We start from the raw sequence: 27,806 nt of genomic DNA on the forward strand, positions 1-27,806 counted from the left end.
CCATTTAACTTCAAGGGGGGTTTATGTTTTTTTGTCTGAGTCAGAATTTTTTTCAGTTTTTCGACGCTATCAATCAAATCATTTTTTTCAAAATTTAACACTATAAGGTATGTATTTCTATTGAATTTAAATCTAGTCCGAATTATTATGACGTCTTGCAAGGCTATTTTATGTCCTAGGAAGGCGTCACAGAAAAAAATTAAAATAGCCTTGCAAGACGTCATAATTATTTGGACTAGCTTTAAATTCAATAGAATACAGTAAATACAAACAGAACCAGCCATTTACTTCTGAATTTTGATGCCTGAGCATTAACAATACAACTTTAAGTAATATTTAAATCGTAATCACAGAACTGTTGATTTTTGTGAATAAGCAAAAAGTAAAATAGCAAAAATACCGAACTCCAAGGAAAGTTTAAACCGGAAGTCCTTTATCAAAGGGCAAAATCAAAAGCTCAAACACATCAAATGAATGGAAAACAACTGTCATATTACTGACTTGGTACAGACAAATCTGACTTCAGCACAAAAAACCATACACTTTTACTTGTGTAAATTATAACATTAAATCAAATATTTGCAAGTGTATTATTCAAATACGTTGCTGGAAGCTCTTTTTAAATATTAGAAGGGATGTGCATGCAATTTGGTTAAGATGCCTCTTACTGTTGTTGATCTTATGGTAGCTGAATTTGATTCAAATGAAGCATAATCGACAGTAAAGGAAATAAATTGTGACTTGGATGGAGAGTTGTCTATTTGGCACTCATACATTTACCACATCTTCTTATATCTATAACTGAAGAACGGTAAAAGTGACACTACCCAAATGTGTACTTGATCTGTGTTTTGTGGTAATAAGTATTGTGAATAAGTTTCATAAAATTTAGTTGAGGCAAACTTAAACTAGAGAACGGAAACGATAAATTCAGCAATTTTTCCATTTGTAAAGGGGCATAACTCTAGAACAATAAAAGTGACACCCCCAAAATTCAAACTTGATCTGTATTTTGTGGTAATAAGCATTGTCAGGGACTTTCTATACTAACTTAGTATAGAAAGTCCCTGGCATTGTGTATAAGTTTCATAACATTTAGTTGAGGCTAACTTAAGTTAGAGAACGAAAACGAAAAATTCAGCAATTTTTCCATTTGTAAAGGGACATTACTCTAGAACAGTATAAGTAACACCACCAAAATTCTAACTTGATCTGTGTTTTGTGGTAATAAGCATTGTGTATAAGTTTCGTAGCATTTGGTTAAGGCAAACTAAAGTTAGAGAACGGAAACGAAAAATTCAGCAATTTTTCCATTTGTAAAGGGGCATAATTCTAGAACGGTTAAAGTGACGCCACCAAAATTCAAACTTGATCTGTATTTTGTAGTAATAAGCATTGTGTATAAGTTTCAAAACATTTAGTTGAGGCAAACTTAAGTAAGAGAACGGAAACAAAAAATTCAGCAATTTTTCCATTTGTAAAGGGGCATAACTCTAGAACGGTTAAAGTGACGCCACCAAAATTCAAACTTGATCTGTGTTTTGTGGTAATAAACATTGTGTATAAGTTTCATAACATTTGGTTGAGGTAAACTAAAGTTAGAGAACGGAAACCAACTTTGGGATGTACATACGGACGTACAGACGGACAAGGGTAAAACTTAATGCCCTCTCCGCTACGGCGTGGGCATAAAAAATTTCATAAATTTGGTAATCTGAGATTTAATTGTCTCCATATGTACAGTTTGGAAAAAGTGTTCAAAATCAACTTTTTGGGGTTGTCTTCCTTGGAGTTCGGTATTTTGTTATTTTACTTTTTTTTGTATACCCTGTAAATGTTGGTGGTTATCTTATTGGTATCTGGAGTCTTTCTGTAGTGTGCAGGTTGCTTAGCATGTGTTTTATTTTCAAGGCAAATGCTTTAGATGGTCAATGGAGGCCGGATGTGGGCACTTAAAACTTGTTTATTACACAACATTTTGTGCCTGCACCATCCTGGCTAGGCAGGCTATCGGGAATATGTGTTTGTTTCGTCTATTTAGTGGACAGAGCAATTTTTTCATAGAAGAAATATTTTTTTAACTTTAAGGATGTACACCTCTGAGGAACCAAAAAATTCGAGAATTATAGAACTACATGTATAAGAAAGTAATTGATGAAGAATAAATCATATGGCGATGCACATCTTTTGTTTTGCTAGAGCAATTTGAAAGTACCCAATTTTAATGATTTTCCCATTTTTTATCAATTTTTACCCATTTTTGGGCTATTATCATGAAAATAAAATGCTCTGCTGGGGCGCAGCTAGATACGACCGCAGAGGACGAACCCTGAACAGTTGGGGCAAGTATGGACACACCATTCAAGCTTGATACAGCACTGAATTTGGATTGTAATTAAATATTTGACACAGCATAGGTTTCTGACATAGAATGAATGTGGTCTAAGAACTTAAAAATTTTTAATTTACCCATTCAAACCATATCATTATTATTTTCTTTTATATATAAATCAGAAATAACCAATTTAAAATGGTAAATTTTAAAGAAAAAAAAGGAAAAAAAAAATCCCCCCCAATTTTTTTAACCCCCTTATGATTCATCACCCCCCAAACTAAATCCCAGCCTTCCCTTTGTGGTATGGTACCTTGCAGTACAATTTCAGAGAGATCCATACACTTGAACACAAGTTATTGTCTGGAAACTAGAAAAATGCTTGTTTTTTTTGCCCCTTTTTTGCCCCAAATTCCTAAACGTTTAGGGCAATTACCCCCAAACTCAAACCCAGCTTTCCCTTTGTGATATGGAACCTTGCAGTACAATTTCATAAAGATCCATACACTTACACACAAGATATTGTCCTGAAACTAGAAAAATGCTTGTTTTTTTGCCCTTTTATGGCCCCTAATTCCTAAAATTTTGAGGGAATTACCCCCAAAATCAATCCCAGCCTTCCCGTTGTGGTATGGTACCTTGCAGTACAATTTCAGAGAAATCCATACACTTGAACACAAGTTATTGTCTGGAAACTAGAAAAATGCTTATTTTTGGCCCCTTTTTTGGCCCCTTATTCCTAAATGTTTTGGACAATTACCCCCAAAATCAATTCCAGATTTCCCTTTGTGATATGGAACCTTGTAGTACAATTTCAGAAAGATCCATACACTTACACACAAGTTATTGTCATGAAACTAGAAAAATGTTTGTTTTTTTTTACCATTTTTGGCCCCCAATTCCTAAAATTTGGAGGCAATTACCCCCAAAATCAATCCAAACATTCCCTTTGTGATATAGAACCTTGTGGTACAATGTCTTACTGATAATTTTTACTGGTTATCATTTTTCTTCATCTACTTTAGTTTTGGTAAAAAATGAAAAATAAATGGGGAATGTGTCCATGGGACACAGATGATGGCCCTGCTTGCATATCATATAAAGTTATAAAAGGGCCACTACCCAAATTTGTACTTGATCTGCGTTTTGTGGTAATAAGTATTGTGTATAAGTTTCATAACATTTGGTTGAGGCAAACTAAATTTAGAGAACAGAAACGAAAAATTCAGCAATTTTTCCATTTGTAAAGGGGCATAACTCTAGAACGGTTAAAGTGACGCCACCAAAATTCAACTTGATCTGTGTTTTGTGGTAATAAACATTGTGTAAAAGTTTCATAACATTTGGTAGAGGCAAACTAAAGTTAGAGAACGGAAACCAACTTTGGGATGTACATACGGACGTACAGACGGACAAGGGTAAAACTTAATGCCCTCTCCGCTACGGCGTGGGCATAAAAAAATTCATAAATTTGGTAATCTGAGATTTAATTGTCTCCATATGTACATTTTGGAAAAAGTGTTCAAAATCAACTTTTTGGGGTTGTCTTCCTTGGAGTTCGGTATTTTGTTATTTTATTTTTTTTTGTATACCCTGTAAATGTTGGTGGTTATCTTATTGGTATCTGGAGTCTTTCTGTTGTGTGCAGGTTGCTTATCATGTGTTTTATTTTCAAGGCAAATGATTTAGATGGTCAATGGAGGCCGGATGTGGGCACTTAAAACTTGTTTATTACACAACATTTTGTGCCTGCACCATCCTGGCTAGGCAGGCTATCGGGAATATGTGTTTGTTTCGTCTATTTAGTGGACAGAGCATTTTTTTCATAGAAGAAATATTTTTTTAACTTTAAGGATGTACACCTCTGAGGAACCAAAAAATTCGAGAATTATAGAACTACATGTATAAGAAAGTAATTGATGAAGAATAAATCATATGGCGATGCACATCTTTTGTTTTGCTAGAGCAATTTGAAAGTACCCAATTTTAATGATTTTCCCATTTTTTATCAATTTTTACCCATTTTTGGGCTATTATCATGAAAATAAAATGCTCTGCTGGGGCGCAGCTTGATACGACCGCAGAGGTCGAACCCTGAACAGTTGGGGCAAGTATGGACACAACATTCAAGCTTGATACAGCACTGAATTTGGATTGTAATTAAATATTTGACAAAGCATAGGTTTCTGACATAGAATGAATGTGGTCTAAGAACTTAAAATTTTTTAATTTACCTATTCAAACCATATCATTATTATTTTCTTTTATATATAAATCAGAAATAACCAATTTAAAATGGAAAATTTTAAAGAAAAAAAAGGAACCCCCCCAAATTTTTTGAACTCCCTTATGATTCATCACCCCCAAACTCAATCCCAGCCTTCCCTTTGTGGTATGGTACCTTGCAGTACAATTTCAGAGAGATCCATACACTTGAACACAGGTTATTGTCTGGAAACTAGAAAAATGCTTGTTTTTTTTGCCCCTTTTTGGCCTCAAATTCCTAAACGTTTAGGGCAATTACCCCCAAACTCAAACCCAGCTTTCCCTTTGTGATATGGAACCTTGCAGTACAATTTCATAAAAATCCATACACTTACACACAAGTTATTGTCCTGAAACTAGAAAAATGCTTGTTTTTTTGCCCTTTTATGGCCCTTTATTCCTAAAATTTTGAGGGAATTACCCCCAAAATCAATCCCAGCCTTCCCGTTGTGGTATGGTACCTTGCAGTACAATTTCAGAGAAATCCATACACTTGAACACAAGTTATTGTCTGGAAACTAGAAAAATGCTTATTTTTGGCCCCTTTTTTGGCCCCTTATTCCTAAATGTTTTGGACAATTACCCCCAAAATCAATTCCAGCTTTCCCTTTGTGATATGGAACCTTGTAGTACAATTTCAGAAAGATCCATACACTTACACACAAGTTATTGTCATGAAACTAGAAAATTGTTTGTTTTTTTTTACCATTTTTGGCCCCTAATTCCTAAAATTTGGAGGCAATTACCCCCAAAATCAATCCCAGCATTCCCTTTGTGATATGGAACCTTGTGGTACAATGTCAGAGAGATCCATACACTTACACACAAGTTATTGTCACGAAACTAGAAAAATGCTTGTTTTTTGCCCCTTTTTGGCCCCTAATTCCTAAAATTTGAAGGCAGTTACCCCCAAAATCAATCCTAGCATTCCCTTTGTGATATGGAACCTTGTGGTACAATGTCAGAGAGATCCATACACTAACACACAAGTTATGTCTGGAAGTTGCAAAAATGCTTATTTTTGGCCCCTTTTTGGCCCCTAATACCTTAACTGTTGGTACCATAACCCCCAAAATCAATCCCCACCTTCCTTTTGTGGTATTGAACCTTATGGTAAAATTTCATAGAGATCCATTCACTTAAACTAAAGTTAGAGTACGAAAACCAATGTGTCTTTGGACGACGACGACAACGACGACGACGACGCCAAAGTCATACCAATATACGACCTCAAAATTTTTTTGCGGTCGTATAAAAATTAGTTTACAATTAAACTTTTTTTCATACTTTCACGGAAGATGAAGTAGACCAATCTGAATAATTTTAACTTAAGAAAACTATAGGTTGGTTTTAATATTAGAAAGTTTTATAAAATTTTGTTGCTTTTTCGTGTCAAATTGACCATGCTGTCAATTTTGCAAATTTGGAATTTTTTTCTTTTAAAAAGCATATTATTTCAACTTCTTTGTTATAAATGATTGAAAATTACATATCTAAGAATTTTGAAAAGGAAAAAAATGATATGGGATGTACATATTTTTAGTTCAATCATTTCTTTGTTCCCCCTTCCATTTTCGCAACATTTTGGCTGATGACACTGATCGGATTGGTTTTAAATCTGAAAATTTTATTACTCAAAAACTACTTATTGCAAGTTCACAATTTTTTCACAGAGTTTAGTTTGATTATAATATTTTTAAAATTCATTGATATTTTCCACTTGTATCGCATGTTTTGGAAATAATTCCCAAACGAAATTTCAACTAGACTGAAACATCAGAAGAATACATCCTTAATAAAAAACCAACTATTTTTTTTCAATAACATACAACACGAATAATATACAAGCTATGATGTTTTTATCTTTTTATTGTATCATTTCCTTTCTGAATCAAATAATTCACCAACTTTTAAAGAAAAGATCAGGCCAACCCCCCCCCCCCCCTCCTCCAAAAAAAAAAAAAAAATTACAATAAATTTGAATGATTGGTATCTTATTCATGCAAAAATACTTTATCAATCTCATAAAAAATATTGCTAAAAATGATATACAAAACAATACACTGGTTTTATAAGTACAGGTGATAACTCATTACTGCAATACATGCTAACATGGAAACAAAAAGAATAACTAATTGATTGCATGAAATATATTGAAATAACTCTTAACAGCACAACCATTAAAACAGTTTCTAAAACAGATGCATATATATATTATCAAATTAATAAAATTACAACTAAAGCTCATATATATACAATATGTCATTATTTAAAAAAAGTTAACAATATGGTAATAAAATTAAGACACAATTCTTTTGAACCATACTCTATGCTCGTTTTAACATGGGAAGTCATTGTATTTGTAATACAAAACAGATACAGATCCAGGATTTTGAAAAAGGAGGGCCTGCATTATCCATATATTTAGCTCCATAAAATAGGGGGCCCTGCTCCCCCCCCCCCCCCAAATCTGTGAGTTGTTAAATGTTGACAAATATAATGCCTAACTATGTTAAGATGAGCATAGAGCATGACATGATAGAATTATTTCGATTCTAATTTTCAAAAATAATATACAATTTGTTCTTTTACAAAGTTTGTTTATAGATTCATTAATTTCTTTGTAAGTGTGTTACATTGTGTTATGCTCCAAGTAAATCTACATTTTCAGTTTTTTTTTTGTTTTTTTTTTTTTTTTGCAGATTGCAATGCAAAAATAATCAGAGGCTCTGTCAAGAGCCTGGGTCGCTCACCTGGATCTAGGTGCATTTTAACATTGAAGAAGACTTAATTCATGACTAGGATTTGTCATTTGTTGATCTCATCTTGCTAATTACATTTTTCTTTATCTTTTAAAGTTTTTGCATATCATGCAATCAAATGGTTAAAAAATCAACATTAGAGGGGAATAACTCATATAGGGAGTCAACTGAAAATTTTGGTTATTTTGAACAAACTTGCAAATCTTGTCTTACTGATAATTTTTACTGGTTATCATTTTTCTTCATCTACTTTAGTTTTGGTAAAAAATGAAAAATAAATGGGGAATGTGTCCATGGGACACAGATGATGCCCCTGCTTGCATATCATATAAAGTTATAAAGGGACACTACTCAAATTTATACTTGATCTGCGTTTTGTGGTAATAAGTATTGTGTATAAGTTTCATAACTTTTGGTTGAGGCAAACTTAAGTTAGAGAACAGAAACGAAAAAAATTCAGCAATTTTTCCATTTGTAAAGGGGCATAACTCTAGAACGATTAAAGTGACGCCACCAAAATTCAGCGCAGCTTGATACGACCGCAGAGGTCGAACCCTGAACAGTTGGGGCAAGTATGGACACAACATTCAAGCTTGATACAGCTCTGAATTTGGATTGTTATTAAATATTTGACACAGCATAGGTTTCTGACACAGAAAGAATGTGGTCTAAGAACTTGAATTTTTTTAATTTACCTATTATGGTCCAATGTCCAAAATCAAAATACATGGTTAGATTCAGCATATCAAAGAACCCCATATATTCAATTTTTGTTAAAATCAAACAAAGTTTAATTTTGGACCCCAACTTGGACAAACTTGAAAACTGGGCCCATAATCAAAAATCTAAACACATGTTTAGATTCAGCATATCAAAGAACCCCAAGAATTCAATTTTTGCTAAAATCAAACTAAGTTTAATTTTGGACCCTTTGGACCTTAATGTAGACCCATTTAAAAAACGGGACTTAAAATTAAAAATCTAAATACACGGTTAGATTTGGAATATCAAAGAACCCCAATAATTCAATTTTTTATGAAATCAAACAAAGTTTAATTTTGGACCCTTTTGACCTCAATATGAACCAATTTGATAGCGGGGCCCACAAATAAAAAATCTAAATTCATGGTTAGATTCAGCATATCAAAGAACCCCATATATTCAATTTTTGTTGAAATCAAAAAAAGTTTAATTTTGGACCCCAACTTGGACCAACTTGAAAACTGGGCCCATAATCAAAAATCTAAACACATGTTTAGATTCAGCATATCAAAGAACCCCAAGAATTCAATTTTTGTTAAAATCAAACTAAGTTTAATTTTGGACCCTTTGGACCTCAATGAAGACCAATTTAAAAAACGGGACCCAAATATTAAAAATCTAAAAACACGGTTAGATTTGGCATATCAAAGAACCCCAATAATTCAATTTTCGATGAAATCAAACAAAGTTTAGTTTTGGACCCTTTTGACCTCAATATGAACCAATTTGATAGCGGGGCCTACAAATAAAAAATCTAAATACATGGTTAGATTCAGCATATAAAAGAACCTCATATATTCAATTTTTGTTGAAATCAAACAAAGTTTAATTTTGGACCCCAATTTGGACCAACTTGAAAACTGGGCCCATAATCAAAAATCTAAATACATGTTTAGATTCAGCATATCAAAGAACCCCATATATTCAATTTTTGTTGAAATCAAACAAAGTTTAAATACTGGACCCTATCTTGGACCAACTTGAAAACTGGGCCCATAATCAAAAATCTAAACACATGTTTAGATTCAGCAAATCAAAGAACCCCAAGAATTCAATTTTTGTTAAAATCAAACTAAGTTTAATTTTGGACCCTTTGGACCTCAATGTAGACCAATTTAAAAAACAGGACCCAAAATTAAAAACCTAAATACACGGTTAGATTTGGAATATCAAAGAACCCCAATAATTCAATTTTAGATGAAATCAAACAAAGTTTAATTTTGGACCCTTTTGACCTCAATATGAACCAATTAGATAACGGGGTCCACAAATAAAAAATCTAAATACATGGTTAGATTCAGCATATCAAAGAACCCCATATATTCAATTTTTGTGGAAATCAAACAAAGTTTAATTTTGGACCCCAATTTGGACCAACTTGAAAACTGGGCCAAAAATCAAAAATCTAAATACATGTTTAGATTCAGCATATCAAAGAACCTCATATATTCAATTTTTGCTAAAATCAAACAAAGTTTAATTTTGGACCCTTTGGACATTAATGTAGACCAATTTAAAAAACAGGACCCAAAATTAAAAATCTAAATACACTGTTAGATTCGGCATAACAAATAAATAAATGTGATCAAAGATTTTACAAATCTAATGCGCCATACTGTGCAATTAAAGATTACTTCTTGAAATTTTTCAATATTTGAAATTTGAAAAAAAAAAAATATTTGAAGAATAATTCTTTTTAATTTCTGAAATCTGAAATGAGAAAAAATTGGCCCCCCACAATTTCTTTTTATCCCCCCCCCCTTTTTCCCCCCAAAAAATTCTTTCCCTCAAGATATGGTCATAATCTCAATTCAAATTTCCAATGGAGTTGGCAACCATAATTACCCATTTAAATTTACCATAGTGCTAACTTAATCTATTTTATAATAGAATTAATAAAAATATAGTGTCAAATCTTTCATATGGATTTTTTTGTAAAAAAAAAAGATGAAAACATTTGCAGATATTTTTACTGGTCTTCCTTTATAAATATGCATTTCTTTAAACATAATTTAAAAGCAGTGTAAGGGAAGTAACCAAAACGTTGTATTTGGATTACCTCCCTTACACTGTTTTAGATTATCTTTATTGTTCATTAACCATTACTTTATACATAATTTAAAAGCAGTGTAAGGGAGATAATTTCAATGATGTATTTGATTCATCTCCCTTACACTGCTTTAAATTATGTTTTGTACTAAAGTATTTGTCCATTAACCAGGACAACCTTGTTTTTCCCCCATTTTTGCCCCTAATTCCTAAACGGTTTGAGCCATAACCCCCCAAAGCAAATCCTAACCATCCCTTTGTGGTATGGAAACTTGTAGTATAATTTCAGAGAGATCCATACACCGTTCCACAGTTATTGTCTGGAAACTAGAAAATGCTCATTTTTGGCCCCTTTTTGGCCCCTAATTCCTTAACTGTTGGTACCATAACCCCCAAAATCAATCCCAACCTTCCTTTTGTGGTATTTAACCTTATGGTCAAATTTCAAAAAGATCCATTCACTTAAACTAAAGTTAGAGTGCGAAAACCAATATGTATTCGGACGACGACGCCGCCGGACGACGACGACGACGACGACGCCAACGTCATACCAATATACGACCACAAAATTTTTTTGCGGTCGTATAAAAATAACATTTACCCTTTTTCATGTTTAAATCGCCCATAATTTTGTTCATAATTTTTATAATATAAAATTCACTAGATTTTCGCACATTGCAGGAATTTAAGCTGAATATTTTATTGTAATATTTATAAATGTCTATAAAGTAAATTTTAGTTCCAAAAATAACAATCAGATTATTGATAAGATAACGAAAATCCAAAGAAGTGTAAAATATTTCATATACATACAAAAAATCTAAAAAGAAGCCTAATGCATATTGTTTTGTATAATTATGCAACATAAAACATATTTTGAATTACACACACAAGTTTAAAGCATTTCAAATATACTTCTGAATATATTTAATCTTTTTTTTCAAATTATTTTTACTTCAATTTTCATTGTGTTGAATCTTTTATTCTTTCCATACAATTCATACATGAGGAAAATCCCTAGACATCATTTTCCAGTAAAAAATCTCATTTTTTTCGAACAACACTCATATGTTAATATATATGCAAATCCAATGAAAAATATCTAAAGTGTTGGAAGTTGAGCTAAGAAATATGTACATAATTAACTCCCAATTCCATAAAAAAAACAAGAGTGCACATGCTGAAATGTCTCGCCTTCTTTACTAACCATTGATATTATGTTGATAGTCCTAAATGAAAGCTTTACTACAACTATTACATAAACATAAATGATCCAAGAAAATGAAGTCAAGGTCATATATGCCAAACGAGAAATACATGTTCACCTTACAATCATTCAATACACTAAATATAGTTGACCTATTACTTATAGTTTCTAAGAAACAGACTTAACCAAGAAAACTGAACATTGACCAATGAATTGTGAAAATGAGGTCAAGGTCAGATGAACCATGCTAGGCAGACATGAACAGCTTACAATCCTTCCATACAACAAATATAGCTGACCTATTGCTTATAGTTTAAGAAAAACAGACTGAAACACATAAACTTAACACTAAGCAATGAACCGTGAAAATGAGGTCAAGGTAAAATAAAACCTGCGTGACTGACATGTACATCATAGAATATTTCCATACACCAAATATAGTTGACTTATTGCATATAGTATAAGAAAAAAGACCAAAACTCAAAAACTTAACTTTGACCACTGAACCATGAAAATGAGGTCAAAGTTAGACACCTGCCAGTTGGACATGTACACCTTACAATCATTCCATACACCAAATATAGTAGACCTATTGCATAAAGTATAAGAAAAATGGACCAAAACACAAAAACTTAACTATAACAACTGAACCATGAAAATGAGGTCAAGGTCAGATGACACCTGCCAGTTGGACATGTACACCTTACAATCCTTCCATACACCAAATATACTAGACCTATTGCTTATAGTATCTGAGATATGGACTTGACCACCAAAACTTAACCTTGTTCACTAATCCATGAAATGAGGTTGAGGTCAAGTGAAAACTGGCTTGATAGGTACGCACATACCAAATATAGTTATCCTATTACTCATAATAAGAGAGAAATTAACATTACAAAAAATCACAACTTTTTTTTCAAGTAGTCACTGAACCATGAAAATGAGGTCAAGGACAATGGACACGTGACAGACGGAAACTTCGTAACATAAGGCATCTATATACAAAGTATGAAGCATCCAGGTCTTCCACCTTCTAAAATATAATGCTTTTAAGAAGTTAGCTAACAAAAGTCGCAGGCTTGACAAAAACCTTATAAGACATGTCTGATACAAGCTTGTTCCAATATCTTGTAATAATGCACCATCCTCATTCCTTTGCCTGCACCCACACAACTTCATCATTTAATGCTAATGTTGGTTAAATTTATGGACACTCAGAGTAAATAACGAATGACTTTGTTCTGAATTTGATTCAAGCAAGCCAATTCTTTGTATTCCCAGAGAGAAGTGTTATAGTGAAGACTTGGCACTGCACACAATGTTAAAAGTTTCTCAAAAGTTTTATATCAATTAGTCTTTTGCATGATGAATCTTGGAGATGACCCCTCTTAAAGCTCTACCTCCAACTTCTGATAGTCTATTTGCATTATATTTAAAAGATCATGAAAAGTTACACTGAGGTATATATTTATATGTGTTAGTAATTGTTGTAGATTGTCCCCGCTTTTGAACTGGAATTCACTTTGTTCAGTACCAGACAGAAGAAAAAGTTTAACTTTTGATTTCTTTGTATTTATCAATACATGCCATTGCTTATACCCTTCATTGTCTTAATTCAGCATATATTGCATGCCAGCTTCGGTCAATGCCAATAAGATAATGTTGTCGGCATATAAAAGTAACAAGAGCATAGAGTCACCAATATTTACACTAAGTCCGAGAATGTTCACTTCATGTACAAGGATGTTGATAAAACTTTAAAATAAGGTTGGAAACAAATTATCCCCTTGTTAAACCCTGAAACATACAAACCACTAAGAAAGTCTGTAATTGTTTACACGAAAAAAAGCAGAAGTTTGTTAGGTATTAATGTTCTTGTTTAATGAAGCACATGTATCGATTATGATGTCCATTCTTTGCCATGTATTATAAGGTAAAAAAAATTCTATCAAAGTATTCAAATCAATTTTGATTTTAAAACTTGTCATGTGGTATAGGCACTAGTCTATCATTTAAAGCACTATGGTAACCTTAAGAGAGTCAAATTCTGGTGAACATTGGTGCTATGAGAAAGCTGTCTCATCATTACTAACCTCTGTCACTTTTGAAATGGCAAGTTTCAATTCTTCTTTTTCAACACTTTTATTTTCAGAAATCCAGGATGAGAACAAATTTTGTATTAATTTCCCTAGAGTTGCTTCCTCGCCGTTTTTATTTTTCCATTTATACAGCATTTGACAGCACAAGTCTGTTGGTTGTTTTGTCTGTATCTCTGCAACATCGATCAGATTCAAGTCTAAATGGAGTGCTACACCATTGAAACATTCTGGATGAATAGCTTTACTCAGAAATAAAAGATCGTTGTCGTCTAACTGTTTATATCGGTGTACCTGCCATTCATGTCCAATCCACTCATCTAAAAAAATTGTTGATGAGATTAAGACAGGAATTCCTAAACTGGATATTATATATGTCTAAAATCATTCATATTGAAACCTTCAAAGCGTCTTTTCTTATTATTTCATCAGTTTGGTTTGATAATACCTGACAAAACATCTTTCATTTGATTTTTTGCAGTATTTCATAATAAAATTGACTGTGAAATAACACCTTTTAATAATTGGTTGGTAGATTGGTTTAATTTAAGAGCAATGTTAGACCTTCTCTGTCACTCATGATCATTCCACTATGGTAATCTAAAAAGATGTTGATGAGATTTGATAAGACAGAAAATCCTAAAACTGGATATCATATATATCTAGAATCATTCATTATGAAACCTTTAGAATCAATTCTGATTCATAATTTAGTGACCAGATATGATGTCATGAATATATAATAATCACAGCTGTTTAGCTACAATAAAGTACATGTCACTTAAATGGAAGTTGATAAATCTTACCAATAGTAATATGATCATTGGACACAGGTTGTGTTCTTCCAGGACTCCTCTGATGTGTAATGATTTCTTTCTCTCTTGCATGCAAATTGTGATTCTCTGCAGCACCATTATCCCTGTTTGAGTGGTTATGTGGATCTATTTAATAAATGAATTAAGGTAAAAAGGGATATCAGACAAAAATAGCCACATGACACGTACTTTCAAATGGTATATAAATGGAATTTCACAAAGCAACAAGTTTGGCTTTTCTCACTACTGTTAACCAACTTATTTTCACAACTGATTTATTTTAGTGACTTTTCAAGGTGAAAAAAATAGAAGGAATAGAAACTATTGTGATTTAATAATAATGTTAAACTTGTTTCTTGTGTAATATAAAAACACCAACTAACTGAACAAAGTTAGAAAACTGTGAAGATAAACGGTCGTGAAATAAAAAGTAAAGAAAGTTCATGGTACATGTATAGGGAACCCCCCTTTATCCTGGGTTGGGAACCCCCCTTTTAAAAATGGTTGGATCCGCCCCTGCAAAGTGTTCCATTTTTCACAATGTTTATTCCTAACAAAAAATCTAAATAACAAATTTTCTTGATCTATCAGAACAGACCTTATCCCCAAAATTCCATTGGGTTAAACTTATATAGAAAATAGGATTGAGGTAGGAAGACTGTTAAACAGCTGACATTTTAAATTAATATCTCGGCATCATCATCATGTGCTAGAGAATTACACAAATTTTTAAACTTTTCTAAACTGATGATTATGTTACTACACGGCTGTTATATTCACACTGATTTTTAAATAACGCAACACATTCTTGGCCATCTCTGAATTCCATCATTTATGGTCTGAATTTGCAAAAATGATTTAAAATGTATGATTTTACAATCAATATTTTTTTTTCTGTTTGTGTCTGTATCATATTTGAAGATTTATAGACATCAATTGTTTTAAAATTTGAGGGTCACATACATCCATTTACTGGTGTCTGAACAATAAATTTGATTTGCTATCAGCAAAATTTAGCAATAAATGGCTGCAATTCTGCAATAATAAACTCTTATCTCCTATACTTAAAAGATTATTTAAAATACTCAAAACTTATTGCTGACCAGAAGTAAATTAATTACGTGCAGTATTCAATTTGGTAAATAAGAAAACAGAATATTCAAAATGACTTGGAAACTTAAATTTTTAAAGTCAAAGAAAGTTTTACCATTGTCATGTCAAGACAAAAAGATGATGGCTGTTATTGCTAACCCAATGAAAGTTTTCCACAGTGCCATCTCTGTCTTGACCAGGTATTTAAACTTTTGCAAGTTCACCTGTCCTATCGAATAAATACAATACTATTGTTCTCTGTATAGTTTATTCTCTGGGACCTTTAAATTTCTTCTAAGAGAAATCAATCATTCATTGATTAAATTACCTGAGTAAAAAAAAATTCTTATATATAGACAAAAATACTTTTTTTATACTCATTAATTGCGTGTGATGATGTATTTATTCAATATTAATAATATATTTTCATTCAGTTTAATATAAACATTGATTCAATCATAAAAAGTTGATTTCTAACAAAAGTTTTATCAATGTTCCTATTGAAATTTGATTTTTTTTGTTTAGTTATAGAATACATTTATGAAGATCTTAATTTGAAACATCATTATTTTCAAGTTCTTATTTAGGTCAAATTTTTTTTTTTAAAAGGAACAATGTTGAAAGTTTTGTCAGAAATCAACTTTTTATGATTGAATCAATGTTTATATTAAACTGAATGAAAATATATTATTAATATTGAATAACTACATCATCACACACAGTTAATGAGTATAAAAAAGTATTTTTGTCTATATGTAAGATCGTTTTTTTACTCAGTTAATTTAATCAATGAATGATAGATTTCTCTTAGAAGAAATTTAAAGGTCCCAGAGAATAAACTACACAGAGAACAATAGCTATTGTATGTATTCGATAGGACAGGTGAACTTAAAAAAGTTTAAATACCTGGTCAAGATAGAGATGGCAATGTGGAAAACTTTCATTGGGTTCGCAATAATAGGAATAGATATTGATGCATGAAATTAGCTTTTAAATGTACAACTTAATTTTTGATTAACTAAAATATCACAAATTTGGATTATTTAAATGCTATCTGTTGAATTTTGTTGGTGATGAATTCTATAATTACATAATCACAGATATATACCCTTCAATGTAAAAAGAACTTGAAAGATTTAAAAAGGAATTTTTTTTTACAAGAAAATGTCAAGGAAAAGTGACATCTCATAATTAGAGCTCAACCAAGGATTAATTAAATCAAACAACCCATATAAAGATCTAAACAAAATAAACAACCTTTTGGAAAAAGTATAGAGATAAGATTATTTACCTTGTACTGTACATTTGCCATCAGTTTCAATATTTTGAGCATGCTGGTTTCCAGTATTATTGTATCTGTCTGTATCGTCCACTGGCGATGTAATATAAGTTTGACCAGGGACAGAATCATGTGATGTCAGTCTTTTATAACTTGCTGCATCTAGAATCTTGTCCTCATTTTGATCAGTGCAAACAGTCCCTTCAGAAATAGGAATTTTCATTTCTGATTTTGAACTGATATTGTCCATTTTACCCTTCACAATGTCAATTGATGTTTCTGTTTTATCAGTATTGCTTGATGTTTTGTCACCAGTAATAGCCAGTTGGTGCTGCATTTTAATCTGCTCAAGTTTCAATGCTTCCTCAGGAAATATCTCATTACGAAGTCTGATGTACACTCCAGTAGACATGGTGTCAAACAGATTGCCAATATTGACTCCATGTTGAAATAGCTTATCTATAGGAAATGTTCTTTTTTGTTCTTCAGAAAACTGTTGATTATGATAAAAAGATGGAAATCCCCTAATATAAACAAGAACAACATAGGCCACACTATCAAGAATAACAATGCCAGGACTACCTGAAGCTCCACCAACAAAGTCACACTTAATAACCAATCTATCTTTTCTGTCCAGTCCTTTGTACCCATTCTCCTCTCCATATTGTTGACAAAACTTTTCAAGATTCTGTAGCCTTTTCTCTGTTGGTTTCCAAATACCAATACCAGAGTTTACCTCCTTTTGTTTACTTTGATTGTGACTGATCAGATAAATTTGTTTATCCTCATCTTTTTCAGGATTAAGTACATGGAACGTCTTAAGTGGGGGAGGAAACTGTTTCTTCTCATCAGGTTTCAGCTGTAGAACTGCAACATCCAAACTTTCATTCATAAACAATACTCTTGGTTCAACTTTGAACGGACTGGATGACTCTTTGCTAATGTATTCAAAGTCCACCCTAAATTTCTCCAAGTCTTGCTCAAAGTTAGTTTTAATCATTTGATTCCCTGAAAAAATTGATATTAATGGATGCATTCTTAATGTCATGCACAAAACAAACAGAACAATAATTAACATCTCCACTAATACTGTAAACCAACTTATTTAAGAAATAATTTAATACATGGTAGGTTTGTTTTCATTTCATAGATATACTGTGATTATACTGGTTTACAATGTATATAGGTCGTCATATTAGATTTTATATTTTAACGGTTTTCAGCATTAGACATTTGTCTATACTATAAAGTATGTAAAGAATTAAATCTTAGATCTATATCTTAAAACATCTCTAAGGTATTTACAACAGATTTTTATCAAACCTCCAACAAAAGTCAATTCAAATAAGGATCGAGGGCCATTTTGAGTTCTGAAAAGGATCAAAATATTTTTAACTCAAACACAAATGATACATTGTAAACAAAGAAGAGTTTTTATAAATCTTTTTTCTTATTGCGAACCCAATGAAAGTTTTCCACAGTGCCATCTCTATCTTGACCAGGTATTTAAACTTTTGCAAGTTCATCTGTCCTATTGAATAAATACAATAGCTATTGTTCTCTGTGTAGTTTATTCTCTGGGACCTTTAAATTTCTTCTAAGAGAAATCTATCATTCATTGATTAAATTACCTGAGTAAAAAAAAATTCTTATATATAGACAAAAATACTTTTTTTATACTCATTAATTGCGTGTGATGATGTATTTATTCAATATTAATAATATATTTTCATTCAGTTTAATATAAACATTGATTCAATCATAAAAAGTTGATTTCTAACAAAAGATTTATCAATGTTCCTATTGAAATTTGATTTTTTTTGTTTAGTTATAGAATACATTAAAGAAGATCTTAATGTTTATATTAAACTGAATGAAAATATATTATTAATATTGAATAACTACATCATCACACGCAGTTAATGAGTATAAAAAAAGTAATTTTGTCTATATATAAGAATTTTATTTTACTCAGGTAATTTAATCAATGAATGATAGATTTCTCTTAGAAGAAATTTAAAGGTCCCAGTGAAAAAACTACACAGAGAACAATAGCTATTATATTTATTCAATAGGACAGGTGAACTTGCAAAAGTTTAAATACCTGGTCAAGATAGAGATGGCACTGTGGAAAACTTTCATTGGGTTCGCAATAAAAAGACCTTGGTTTGACCATGGCAGAGATTTTACCCACTGTCTCTTGTATTATCATGAAACCACTTAGGTAGCCAACATGATGACAAAGTTATTAGTACTGTAATGCATTATACATACAAATGTACTTACATATATTATCTATTACAACATGTGCAGCAGTAATAATTATTACTGTAATGCATTGTATATACAAATTTACTTACATATATTATTTATTACAACATGTGCAGCAGTAATAATTATTACTGTAATGCATTGTACATACAAATGTACTTACATATGTTATCTATTACACCATGTGCAGCAGTAATACTTATTACTGTAATGCATTAATTGTACATACATATATACTTACATATATTATCTACTGCAACATGTGCAGCAATAAAAATTATTACTGTAATGCATTAATTGTACATACAAATGTACTTACATATAATATCTATTACAACAAGTGCAGCAGTAATAATTATAACTGTAATGCATTAATTGTACATACAAATGTACTTTTTTTTTTATTATTATTGCGAACCCAATGAAAGTTTTCCACAGTGCCATCTCTATCTTCACCAGGTATTTAAACTTTTGTAAGTTCACCTGATATTGAATGAATACAATAGCTATTTTTCTCTGTGTAGTTTATTCACTGGGACCTTTAAATTTCTTCTAAGAGAAATCTATCACTCATTGATTAATTTACCTGAGTAAAAAAATTTTCTTATATATAGACAAAAATACTTTTTTTATACTCATTAACTGCGTGTGATGATGTATTTATTCAATCTTAATAATAAATTTTCATTCAGTTTAATATAAACATTGATTCAATCATAAAAAGTTGATTTCAAACAAAAGTTTTATCAATGTTCCTATTGAAATTTGATTTTTTTTTTGTCTAGTTATAGAATACATTTAAGAAGATCTTAATTCGAACATCATAATTTTCAAGTTTTTATTCATGTCAAACAAATTTTTTTTTATTGCGAACCCAATGAAAGTTTTCCACAGTGCCATCTCTATCTTGACCAGGCATTTAAACTTTTGCAAGTTCACCTGTCCTATTGAATACATACAATAGCTATTGTTCTCTGTGTAGTTTATTCTCTGGGACCTTTAAATTTCTTCTAAGAGAAATCTATCATTCATTGATTAAATTACCTGAGTAAAAAAAAATTCTTACATGTAGACAAAAATACTTTTTTTATACTCATTAATTGCGTGTGATGATGTATTTATTCAATATTAATAATATATTTTCATTCAGTTTAATATAATCATTGATTCAATCATAAAAAGTTGATTTCTGACAAAACTTTCAACATTGTTCCTTTTAAATAAAATTTGTTTGACATGAATAAGAACTTGAAAATAATGATGTTTCAAATTAAGATCTTCTTAAATGTATTCTATAACCAAACAAAAAAAAAATCAAATTTCAATAGGAACATTGATAAAACTTTTTTTAGAAATCAACTTTTTATGATTGAATCAATGTTTATATTAAACTGAATGAAAATATATTATTAATATTGAATAAATACATCATCACACGCAATTAATGAGTATAAAAAAAGTATTTTTGTCTACATGTAAGAATTTTTTTTTACTCAGGTAATTTAATCAATGAATGATAGATTTCTCTTAGAAGAAATTTAAAGGTCCCAGAGAATAAACTACACAGAGAATAATAGCTATTGTATTTATTCAATAGGACAGGTGAACTTGCAAAAGTTTAAATACCTGGTCAAGATAGAGATGGCACTGTGGAAAACTTTCATTGGGTTCGCAATAAAAGGAACAATGTTGAAAGTTTTGTCAGAAATCAACTTTTTATGATTGAATCAATGTTTATATTAAACTGAATGAAAATATATTATTAATATATTATTAATTTAACATAAATCAACGCTAACATGTTTAACCCCGCACATTCTGTATGTATGTGCCTGTCCCAAGTCAGGAGCCTGTTATTCAGTGGTTGTCGTTTGTTTATGTGTTACATATTTGTTTTTCGTTCATTTTTTGTACATAAATTAGGCCGTTAGTTTTCTCGTTTGAATTGTTTTACATTGTCATTTCGGGGCATTTTATAGCTGACTGTGCGGTTTGGGCTTTGCTCATTGTTGAAGGCCGTACGGTGACCTATAGTTGTTAATTTCTGTGTCATTTGGTCCCTTGTGGAGAGTTGTCTCATTGGCAATCATACCACATCTTCTTTTTTATATTTTATTAATGTTTCAACTTTACATCACTGTTTACATTCACCCGATTGAAAATATATTATCAATATTGAATAAATATAACATCACATGCAGTTTTGAGTATAAAACTTTGATGGAGAGTTGCCTCATTGGCACTCATACCACATCTTCCTATATCTTTTTTCCTCTATTTACAAGATTTTTTTTTACTCAGGTAAATTAATCAATGAGTGATAGATTTCTCTTAGAAAAAATTTAAAGGTCCCAGTGAAAAAACTTCATGGAGAAAAATAGCTATTGTATTCATTCAATAGGACAGGTGAACTTACAAAAGTTTAAATACCTGGTCAAGATAGAGATGGCACTGTGGAAAACTTTCATTGGGTTCGCAATAATTGTTTTTGGCTTTTAACTACTGTCAGTAATTGCGAGTACTCTCAAATCGTACTTTCTTGTTAATTTGACCTGTTGATACTATTTGTAATGCTTTTTTGTTATTTAATGTTTACTTATTCAGAGTTATATCTCGTCTATATACCAGCTTTGATAAGTATTTGGTATGACTATAAATTTTCACTTCTTCGTACTAAGAACAACAAAATTATTTAAATATTTCCGTTCTCCATTTAAACTGTATACCTTACAACAAAATTATTTTCATTTACCTGTGTATATTGATGTATTTGGCGGCTTTTTGTTCAAGGTTATTGTTGTTTTTTTTAAATTGTTTAACATCTCACAGCGGTATACTACAGTTGCCTTTATTTATTCACCCCTTATTTTATTTTAATGATTTTGTATTTACATTGCATCATAGATCGAATTTATTCATTCAGTGTATGTTCACTTGTGTTAATATGTCTTTTGATTGAGTTAAGCCATTTCAATTGATATTTTATAGTGTGTCTTTCTATGTTGTGATGTTACACTATTGTTTCAGATTAGGGTGAAGGTTGGTACCTATTAAAACGTTTAAACCCACTGCATTTGTTTGCACCTGTCCTAAGTCAGGAATCTGATGTTCAGTAGTTGTCGTTTGTTGATGTGGTTCATTAGTGTTTCTCGTTTTTTATATAGATTAGACCGTTGGTTTTCCTGTTTGAATAGTTTTACACTAGTCATTTTTGGGGCCCTTTATAGCTTGCTGTTCGGTGTGAGCCAAGGTTCCATGTTGAAGACCGTGCTTTGACCTATAATGGTTTACTTTTACAAATTGTGACTTGGATGGAGAGTTGTCTCATTGGCACTCATACCACATCTTCTTATATCTATTTACATATATTAATTACTACAACATGTGCAGCAGTAATAATTATTACTGTAATGCATGAATTGTACATACAAATGTACTTACATATATTATCTATTACAACATGTGCAGCAGTAAGAATTATTACTGTAATGCATGAATTGTACATACAAATGTACTTATATATATTATCTATTACAACATGTGCAGCAGTAATAATTAATTGTACATACATATATACTTACATATATTATCTACTACAACATGTGCAGCAGTAACAATGTAAGTACTGTAATACATTGTACATACAAATGTACTTACATATATTATCTATTACAACATGAGTAGCAGTAATAATTACATACATGTGAACCTCCCGACGGGAGTACAATAATCCTGTTTTCAGGGGTCTCCTCCCAACTTCCCGTTCAAGAGAAAAAAATCCAGTGTATGAAATATTTCATGAATGAAAAATTTCAGCCCAACATCTTGTGTAACCGACATTAATTGAAGTTATATTTTACCTGGAAATCAATTAACATGCATAATCATAAGGCTTCACTTGTCAGCTTGGGTGTCAAACATACTGGTAATCCACAATTTTTACCTCAGGCTAACTGCCGTTGTGTAATAAAAACTTTGTGTATTTAAAAATAATTGAAATGAATTTTGGGTTACTTCCCTTGATTTATCCTGTTTTAAGTTACTTTCCTTTAAATATTGTAAATTTTTAAAAGAATATAAATAAAATATAAATTGTACAAATAATCATAAAAGGATGGTAATTAAATGATTTTAAATGTCTTAGGACAAGTAAAAAAATAATAATTTGAAAATTATTTGAGGGTTCTATACTTCCTTTTAAGGCTTAAATTGAAGTTTATATAATAACTATGAACCTTGATGTTAATTTACCGACCGTGCGAGGGATGTATATCCAGTCAAGGTCGTAAAACACTTCCAGTACTAGATGTAAATTTCGAATGTTTTTTCTTAACATTCAAAAAAGATCTCTATGCAGATAGTTAAACAAATGTTCTGATTGCAGTGATTGTTCTAAAGAATAATGATGAAAAAAATATAAAATCAAGAATTTAAAGAACATACTAAAAAAAAAAGAATGTTAGATTGAAAATGTTGAATCAAGATAGAGAAAATTTATAAGTAAAAGGGTACTATAAACATAATATATTCGGATGGAAAGTAGAAGAAAAAACACTTTAAAAGACAATTTCTACAGCACACGGTTACATTTACGACAAAATTTATGTCGATTAAAAACCTCCTGATCTGAGTACTAATCTCCTGACCAAAATTTCCCAATTTCCTGATCTGAGTTTCACAGTCCATCACATGTATGTAATTAGTACTGTAATGCATTATACATACACATGTACTTACATATATTATCTATTACAACATTTGTAGCAGTAATAATTATAACTGTAATGCATTGTACATACAAATGTACTTACATATGTTATCTATTACAACATGTGCAGCAGTAATAATTTTATATACTTACATATATTATCTACTACAACATGTGCAGCAGTAATAATTTTATCATCACCAACCCTCCAGCATGTTCCAGATTTTTTAGGTCCAATAATATGTCCCACAGATTTTGCCACCTCTGTCAAAACATTCAATGTTTCAAAACTATGAATGGCAGCCTTTGTATTCCCTATTGAAAATATTTAGTATTTAGTTTGCTTCTGGAATAAAGAATTTTTTTAAAATGCAACCTTATTGGCCCTTTTTTTGGTGAAACTCTAAGTAAGTCCATTTAGGGAACTTTGATGAAATATATCTTATTATGGATTTTTGTGCAGAATAGAGTAATGCAAATTGAACAATATTTCTAATAAGTAAACAATTGGGAAGCTGAAATCGTCTCTATTGTCGTAAAGTTTAGTTCTCAACTGACCCTCAATTTCAATTTCTAGATGTTAGTATTAATATTTTTCTGTGTTTTGATCAGTATTGAGGAAAAAATATTGTATTGTCGGTACGCCAATCATTAATTTTAGGCAGGCCGATGTTGAAATGTCCAATCAGGGTGCTGATTTGTTTTCATATTTAAGGTGGGATTGAGTGGTAGCTTCACTATCTATCTGTCGTTCGACTGAGTAAACTTATTTTTTGTTTAAATGTTTTATATATTAATTGTTAATTGAAAAGTTTTGCTTCATGTCCTCTTTTTGTACTGATGAGGTCTTTCACTTTTACCCTGAGATAGGGTCTAGCATTGACTTGGAATACAGGTTTCCATAATGTGGATTCCCCTGGTTGGCCTTAACTATCATTGATTATCACTGAACAATGAATTACCTCCTTTTTCTTTTTTCTTCTTATGTTTTACATCACCTATGTCACAACCAACGAAAAGTTGACCGACATTTTCATGATATTGTACTGTAGCACCAGGTTGTACAACTGTAAGTATAAATTTTAAGAAATTTTATGAAACTAGCATTTATTTTCTGTGGTTTAATGCCATTTAATAAAAAAGTAAACAGATTCATTGCATTCATTTCTAGTGATGACAGAAACTAGAGTACCTTTTGCATGTAACAGAAAAACTCTAGTATAATCAACACCTACGGACCTAAGAGAGCAGCCTATCTCTAAATTAAATATGTAGTAATATCTAATGTCAACAATGGTCTGTCCTAAAACAACTATAAACCTATTAATTGACAATCCCCTGGCCATAAATTTTAAGGTAAAGAAATACTGTAAATTCAGAAATTATTACGATGTTTTTATTATTGCGAAAAATGCGACAGGGTTATAATCGCAATAATTTAAGCTCGCATTTTGAAATTTTTTATATGAATTAAACAGGATTTTCTCAATATCGCAAAAATTGAAATCTCATTTTAGTCTAAAATGACCAAATCGCAATAATAAATGCACACAATAATTTCTGAATTTACAGTATTGATATACCAGATTTTTTAAGAAATTTGTCCTCTGACTTAACTGTTGGTTTGCAGAGTCTTGACCACATATTGTAATTCATTATAAACTATGACACAAGTATAATTTGTTTCATTAAATCAAACTGTATAACCGGTCAGAAATTTTACCAAACTGCTCTAGGAGAACCACTGGCAGTTCAGCTATATGTAGTAGTCCAAGTGCAAAAAGAAAACATACTAGGGCAGTTTGGTAAAATTTCTGACCAATTGAACAGTTTGATTTGATAAAACAAATTGCAATTTGGTCAGAATGGAGAATGAATATGTGTAATTATAATGTCTTCGAGGCATCATAACTGACAAATCTTAATGACTTTTCTTTTACTTTTTTTCATCAAAAGTTTATAATAATTACTTTGAATTTTAGGACCAATATTGACCCTCATATATGAGAGGGGATGGAAGTATGGATAAGTTGAATATTCTGTTGATTAATTGGTGAGGCTCTGCAGTATGGGTTTTGCTCATTGTTGAAGCCTGTACAATGAGCTATAGTTGCTCACCTTTTACCTCATTTGGTCTATGGTGGAGAGTTTCTCTCATCCAGGCAATCATACCACATCTTCTTATTTTAATATTAAAACTTTTAAAACTTTTTGAATTTCATAATTTGTTATTTTAAACACATGAAAATCTAGAAAAAAATATATAAATATACAGTATATGTACATTGTCAAAAAATATAAAATATATTTGGACAAGCTTTAGAAATTGGATAAAAAGCAAGGCTCGTCCAGCTTTTCCCCTCTTTTGTAGCGAGTACAAATCAATTTTATATTTTCAACAATGTACATATATTGATTTAATCTACCTGCTATTTACACCTGGCACTTTAATGTTTAGTATTTTAATGGGCATTGGCCTAGTTTAAACAGCCGTGAAGAGATGAAAGCCATGAGAGCCCCAAAATGAAATGTCACAAAAAAAGAAATATTCACACTACCATTTGCTTGTCATGATATGGAAGAGGAATAACAGAAGACTTTATTTTGTACCTAGCTCCTGTTATTTGTACAATAAATGGCTGATTGCAGTTTAAAAAGGAGTATAGCCAGTAACCCCAATTATAAACAGCCCTAAAAAGGTGTATTTATTAAACATAATTTTTTTTAGTAAATCTAACGTGTGTGTATTGCCAAATGTATTATTTTTGAAAGTTGAATAAGAAAAATTGTATGTCATTCTGTTTCATATCTATGCATATATAATAACCTGAAATTTCAATAGATTTATTCAGTTTAGACTGTTTAAAAATATTCACCTTTTTTATCACTTTTCTTGATTTTATAATTGGGGCCCTCTCTCGCCCATTGAAATTTTAGTTTGAAATCCTTGCACAAAAATATATCTTATTTTACAAATACGTAGTTTTTACTTCAAATGTGACACTGGGAATCGATTTGGAATAATATATATAGTACCTTTGTATCAATTTCTTTTGCAATCTAGGCAATATTGATGATTCTCAAAATTTGCGATTATTCTTAAAAAAAACTTAATTTTTACTATAAAGTTGACAAAGGGAATCAATTTGGAATAGCATATTATACATGATGCATCAATTTTCACTGCAATCCTAGATCAGATAGAAGATTCTCAAAATTTGTAAATTTAAAAAAAAAACGTTTTAACAGCAATTTTCCCCAAAATTTTCACAGAAATCAATGTTTGTCACCAGGATCAATTTGGGGTAGAATTTTATACCAAAGAATCAGTTTTCATTGAAATCCTAGCACAGAAAGATGTTTATCAAAAAATATAGATTTTTTAAAATACAAGAGGCTGAATCTCACCTGGAATTTTTTGAGTGTAAATCTTGCATTAAGGATTATTTTACTGTTAAATGTATATAAATGCATGCTGGAATATGCCTTTAAAAGAATCACTCTATCTATCATTGTTTCTGCAAAAAATTGGTAAAAGGGCAATAACTGCTATAAGGAATCAAAATTGATATTTTTGAGCATGCTAAGACTTATTTAAAGATCTAGTTTGTTAAACATTTTCATTGTTTTAAGTTGCTGTCTAACTATCACAGTTTGTGTGAAGAAACGAAAAAATTTGGTTAAAATCATCTTACACGGCAATAACTCCTATAACCTGCCAACCCTCCCATTTTGAGCGGGAGTCTCCAGCGCAAACTACCAAATTCCGGAAATCTCCCGCTTACCAGTCCGCTCCCCCGCGGGAGTATACAGTCTCCCGCTTTTGGATATTTTAACCTGGAATAACCCGTGTTCGTAATTCTCTGGCTTTTTCATTACTTTCAATAGAAATAAATAAACAATCGGAAATCATTTGAAAACTTTAGTCAGTAGTTTTTATGTTCGATATATAAGTATTAACGAAATTCAGTTCTGCTATGTCAACTCCAACAAGATAGAGGTCTTTGTCTAGACCTAGCGGCAGTGTAAAAAAGAAGAAATAGATAACTGCAAATAAAAATGTTAAGCAGATTTGAATGAAAGATTTTCAATTTTTACGACCAAGTTCACTTGACAATGAATCTTTTTGCACATCATGTTCAATCGACATTTCGATTTCTTTCGG

The 27,806-nt window shown here is 31.1% G+C and overlaps 1 protein-coding gene and 2 long non-coding RNA genes across 6 annotated transcripts in view; 1 reads left to right on the plus strand and 2 right to left on the minus strand.

Moving 5' to 3' along the window:
* Positions 1-27,806, minus strand: part of LOC127727978 (uncharacterized) — a 153,854-nt gene that overhangs the window by 108,635 nt on the left and 17,413 nt on the right. For 2 of the 4 annotated variants that reach the window (XM_052235121.1, XM_052235122.1), the window contains exons 6-10: positions 24,604-24,708; positions 23,795-23,956; positions 16,675-17,670; positions 14,283-14,417; positions 13,474-13,796 (exon numbers count right to left, since the gene is read on the minus strand). In XM_052235121.1, the coding sequence (XP_052091081.1) occupies positions 13,474-13,796; positions 14,283-14,417; positions 16,675-17,670; positions 23,795-23,956; positions 24,604-24,708 (1,721 nt within the window). Of the gene's footprint in view, positions 1-12,578; positions 13,797-14,282; positions 14,418-16,674; positions 17,671-23,794; positions 23,957-24,603; positions 24,709-27,806 lie in introns of those variants that run through there. The other 2 variants (XM_052235120.1, XM_052235123.1) reach the window with 2 other exon arrangements.
* Positions 251-8,037, plus strand: LOC127728011 (uncharacterized). Its single transcript, XR_007993966.1, has 3 exons — positions 251-1,883; positions 3,981-4,514; positions 8,003-8,037. It is a non-coding gene; the product is annotated as an uncharacterized LOC127728011 (long non-coding RNA).
* LOC127728005 (uncharacterized) lies at positions 2,612-10,764 on the minus strand. Its single transcript, XR_007993961.1, has 3 exons — positions 10,733-10,764; positions 5,545-5,826; positions 2,612-3,295 (listed from the first exon to the last, which is right to left on the minus strand). It is a non-coding gene; the product is annotated as an uncharacterized LOC127728005 (long non-coding RNA).

This window comes from Mytilus californianus, unplaced genomic scaffold (genome assembly GCF_021869535.1).
Source record: "Mytilus californianus isolate M0D057914Y unplaced genomic scaffold, xbMytCali1.0.p SCAF_2, whole genome shotgun sequence".
NCBI lineage: Eukaryota > Metazoa > Mollusca > Bivalvia > Mytilida > Mytilidae > Mytilus > Mytilus californianus.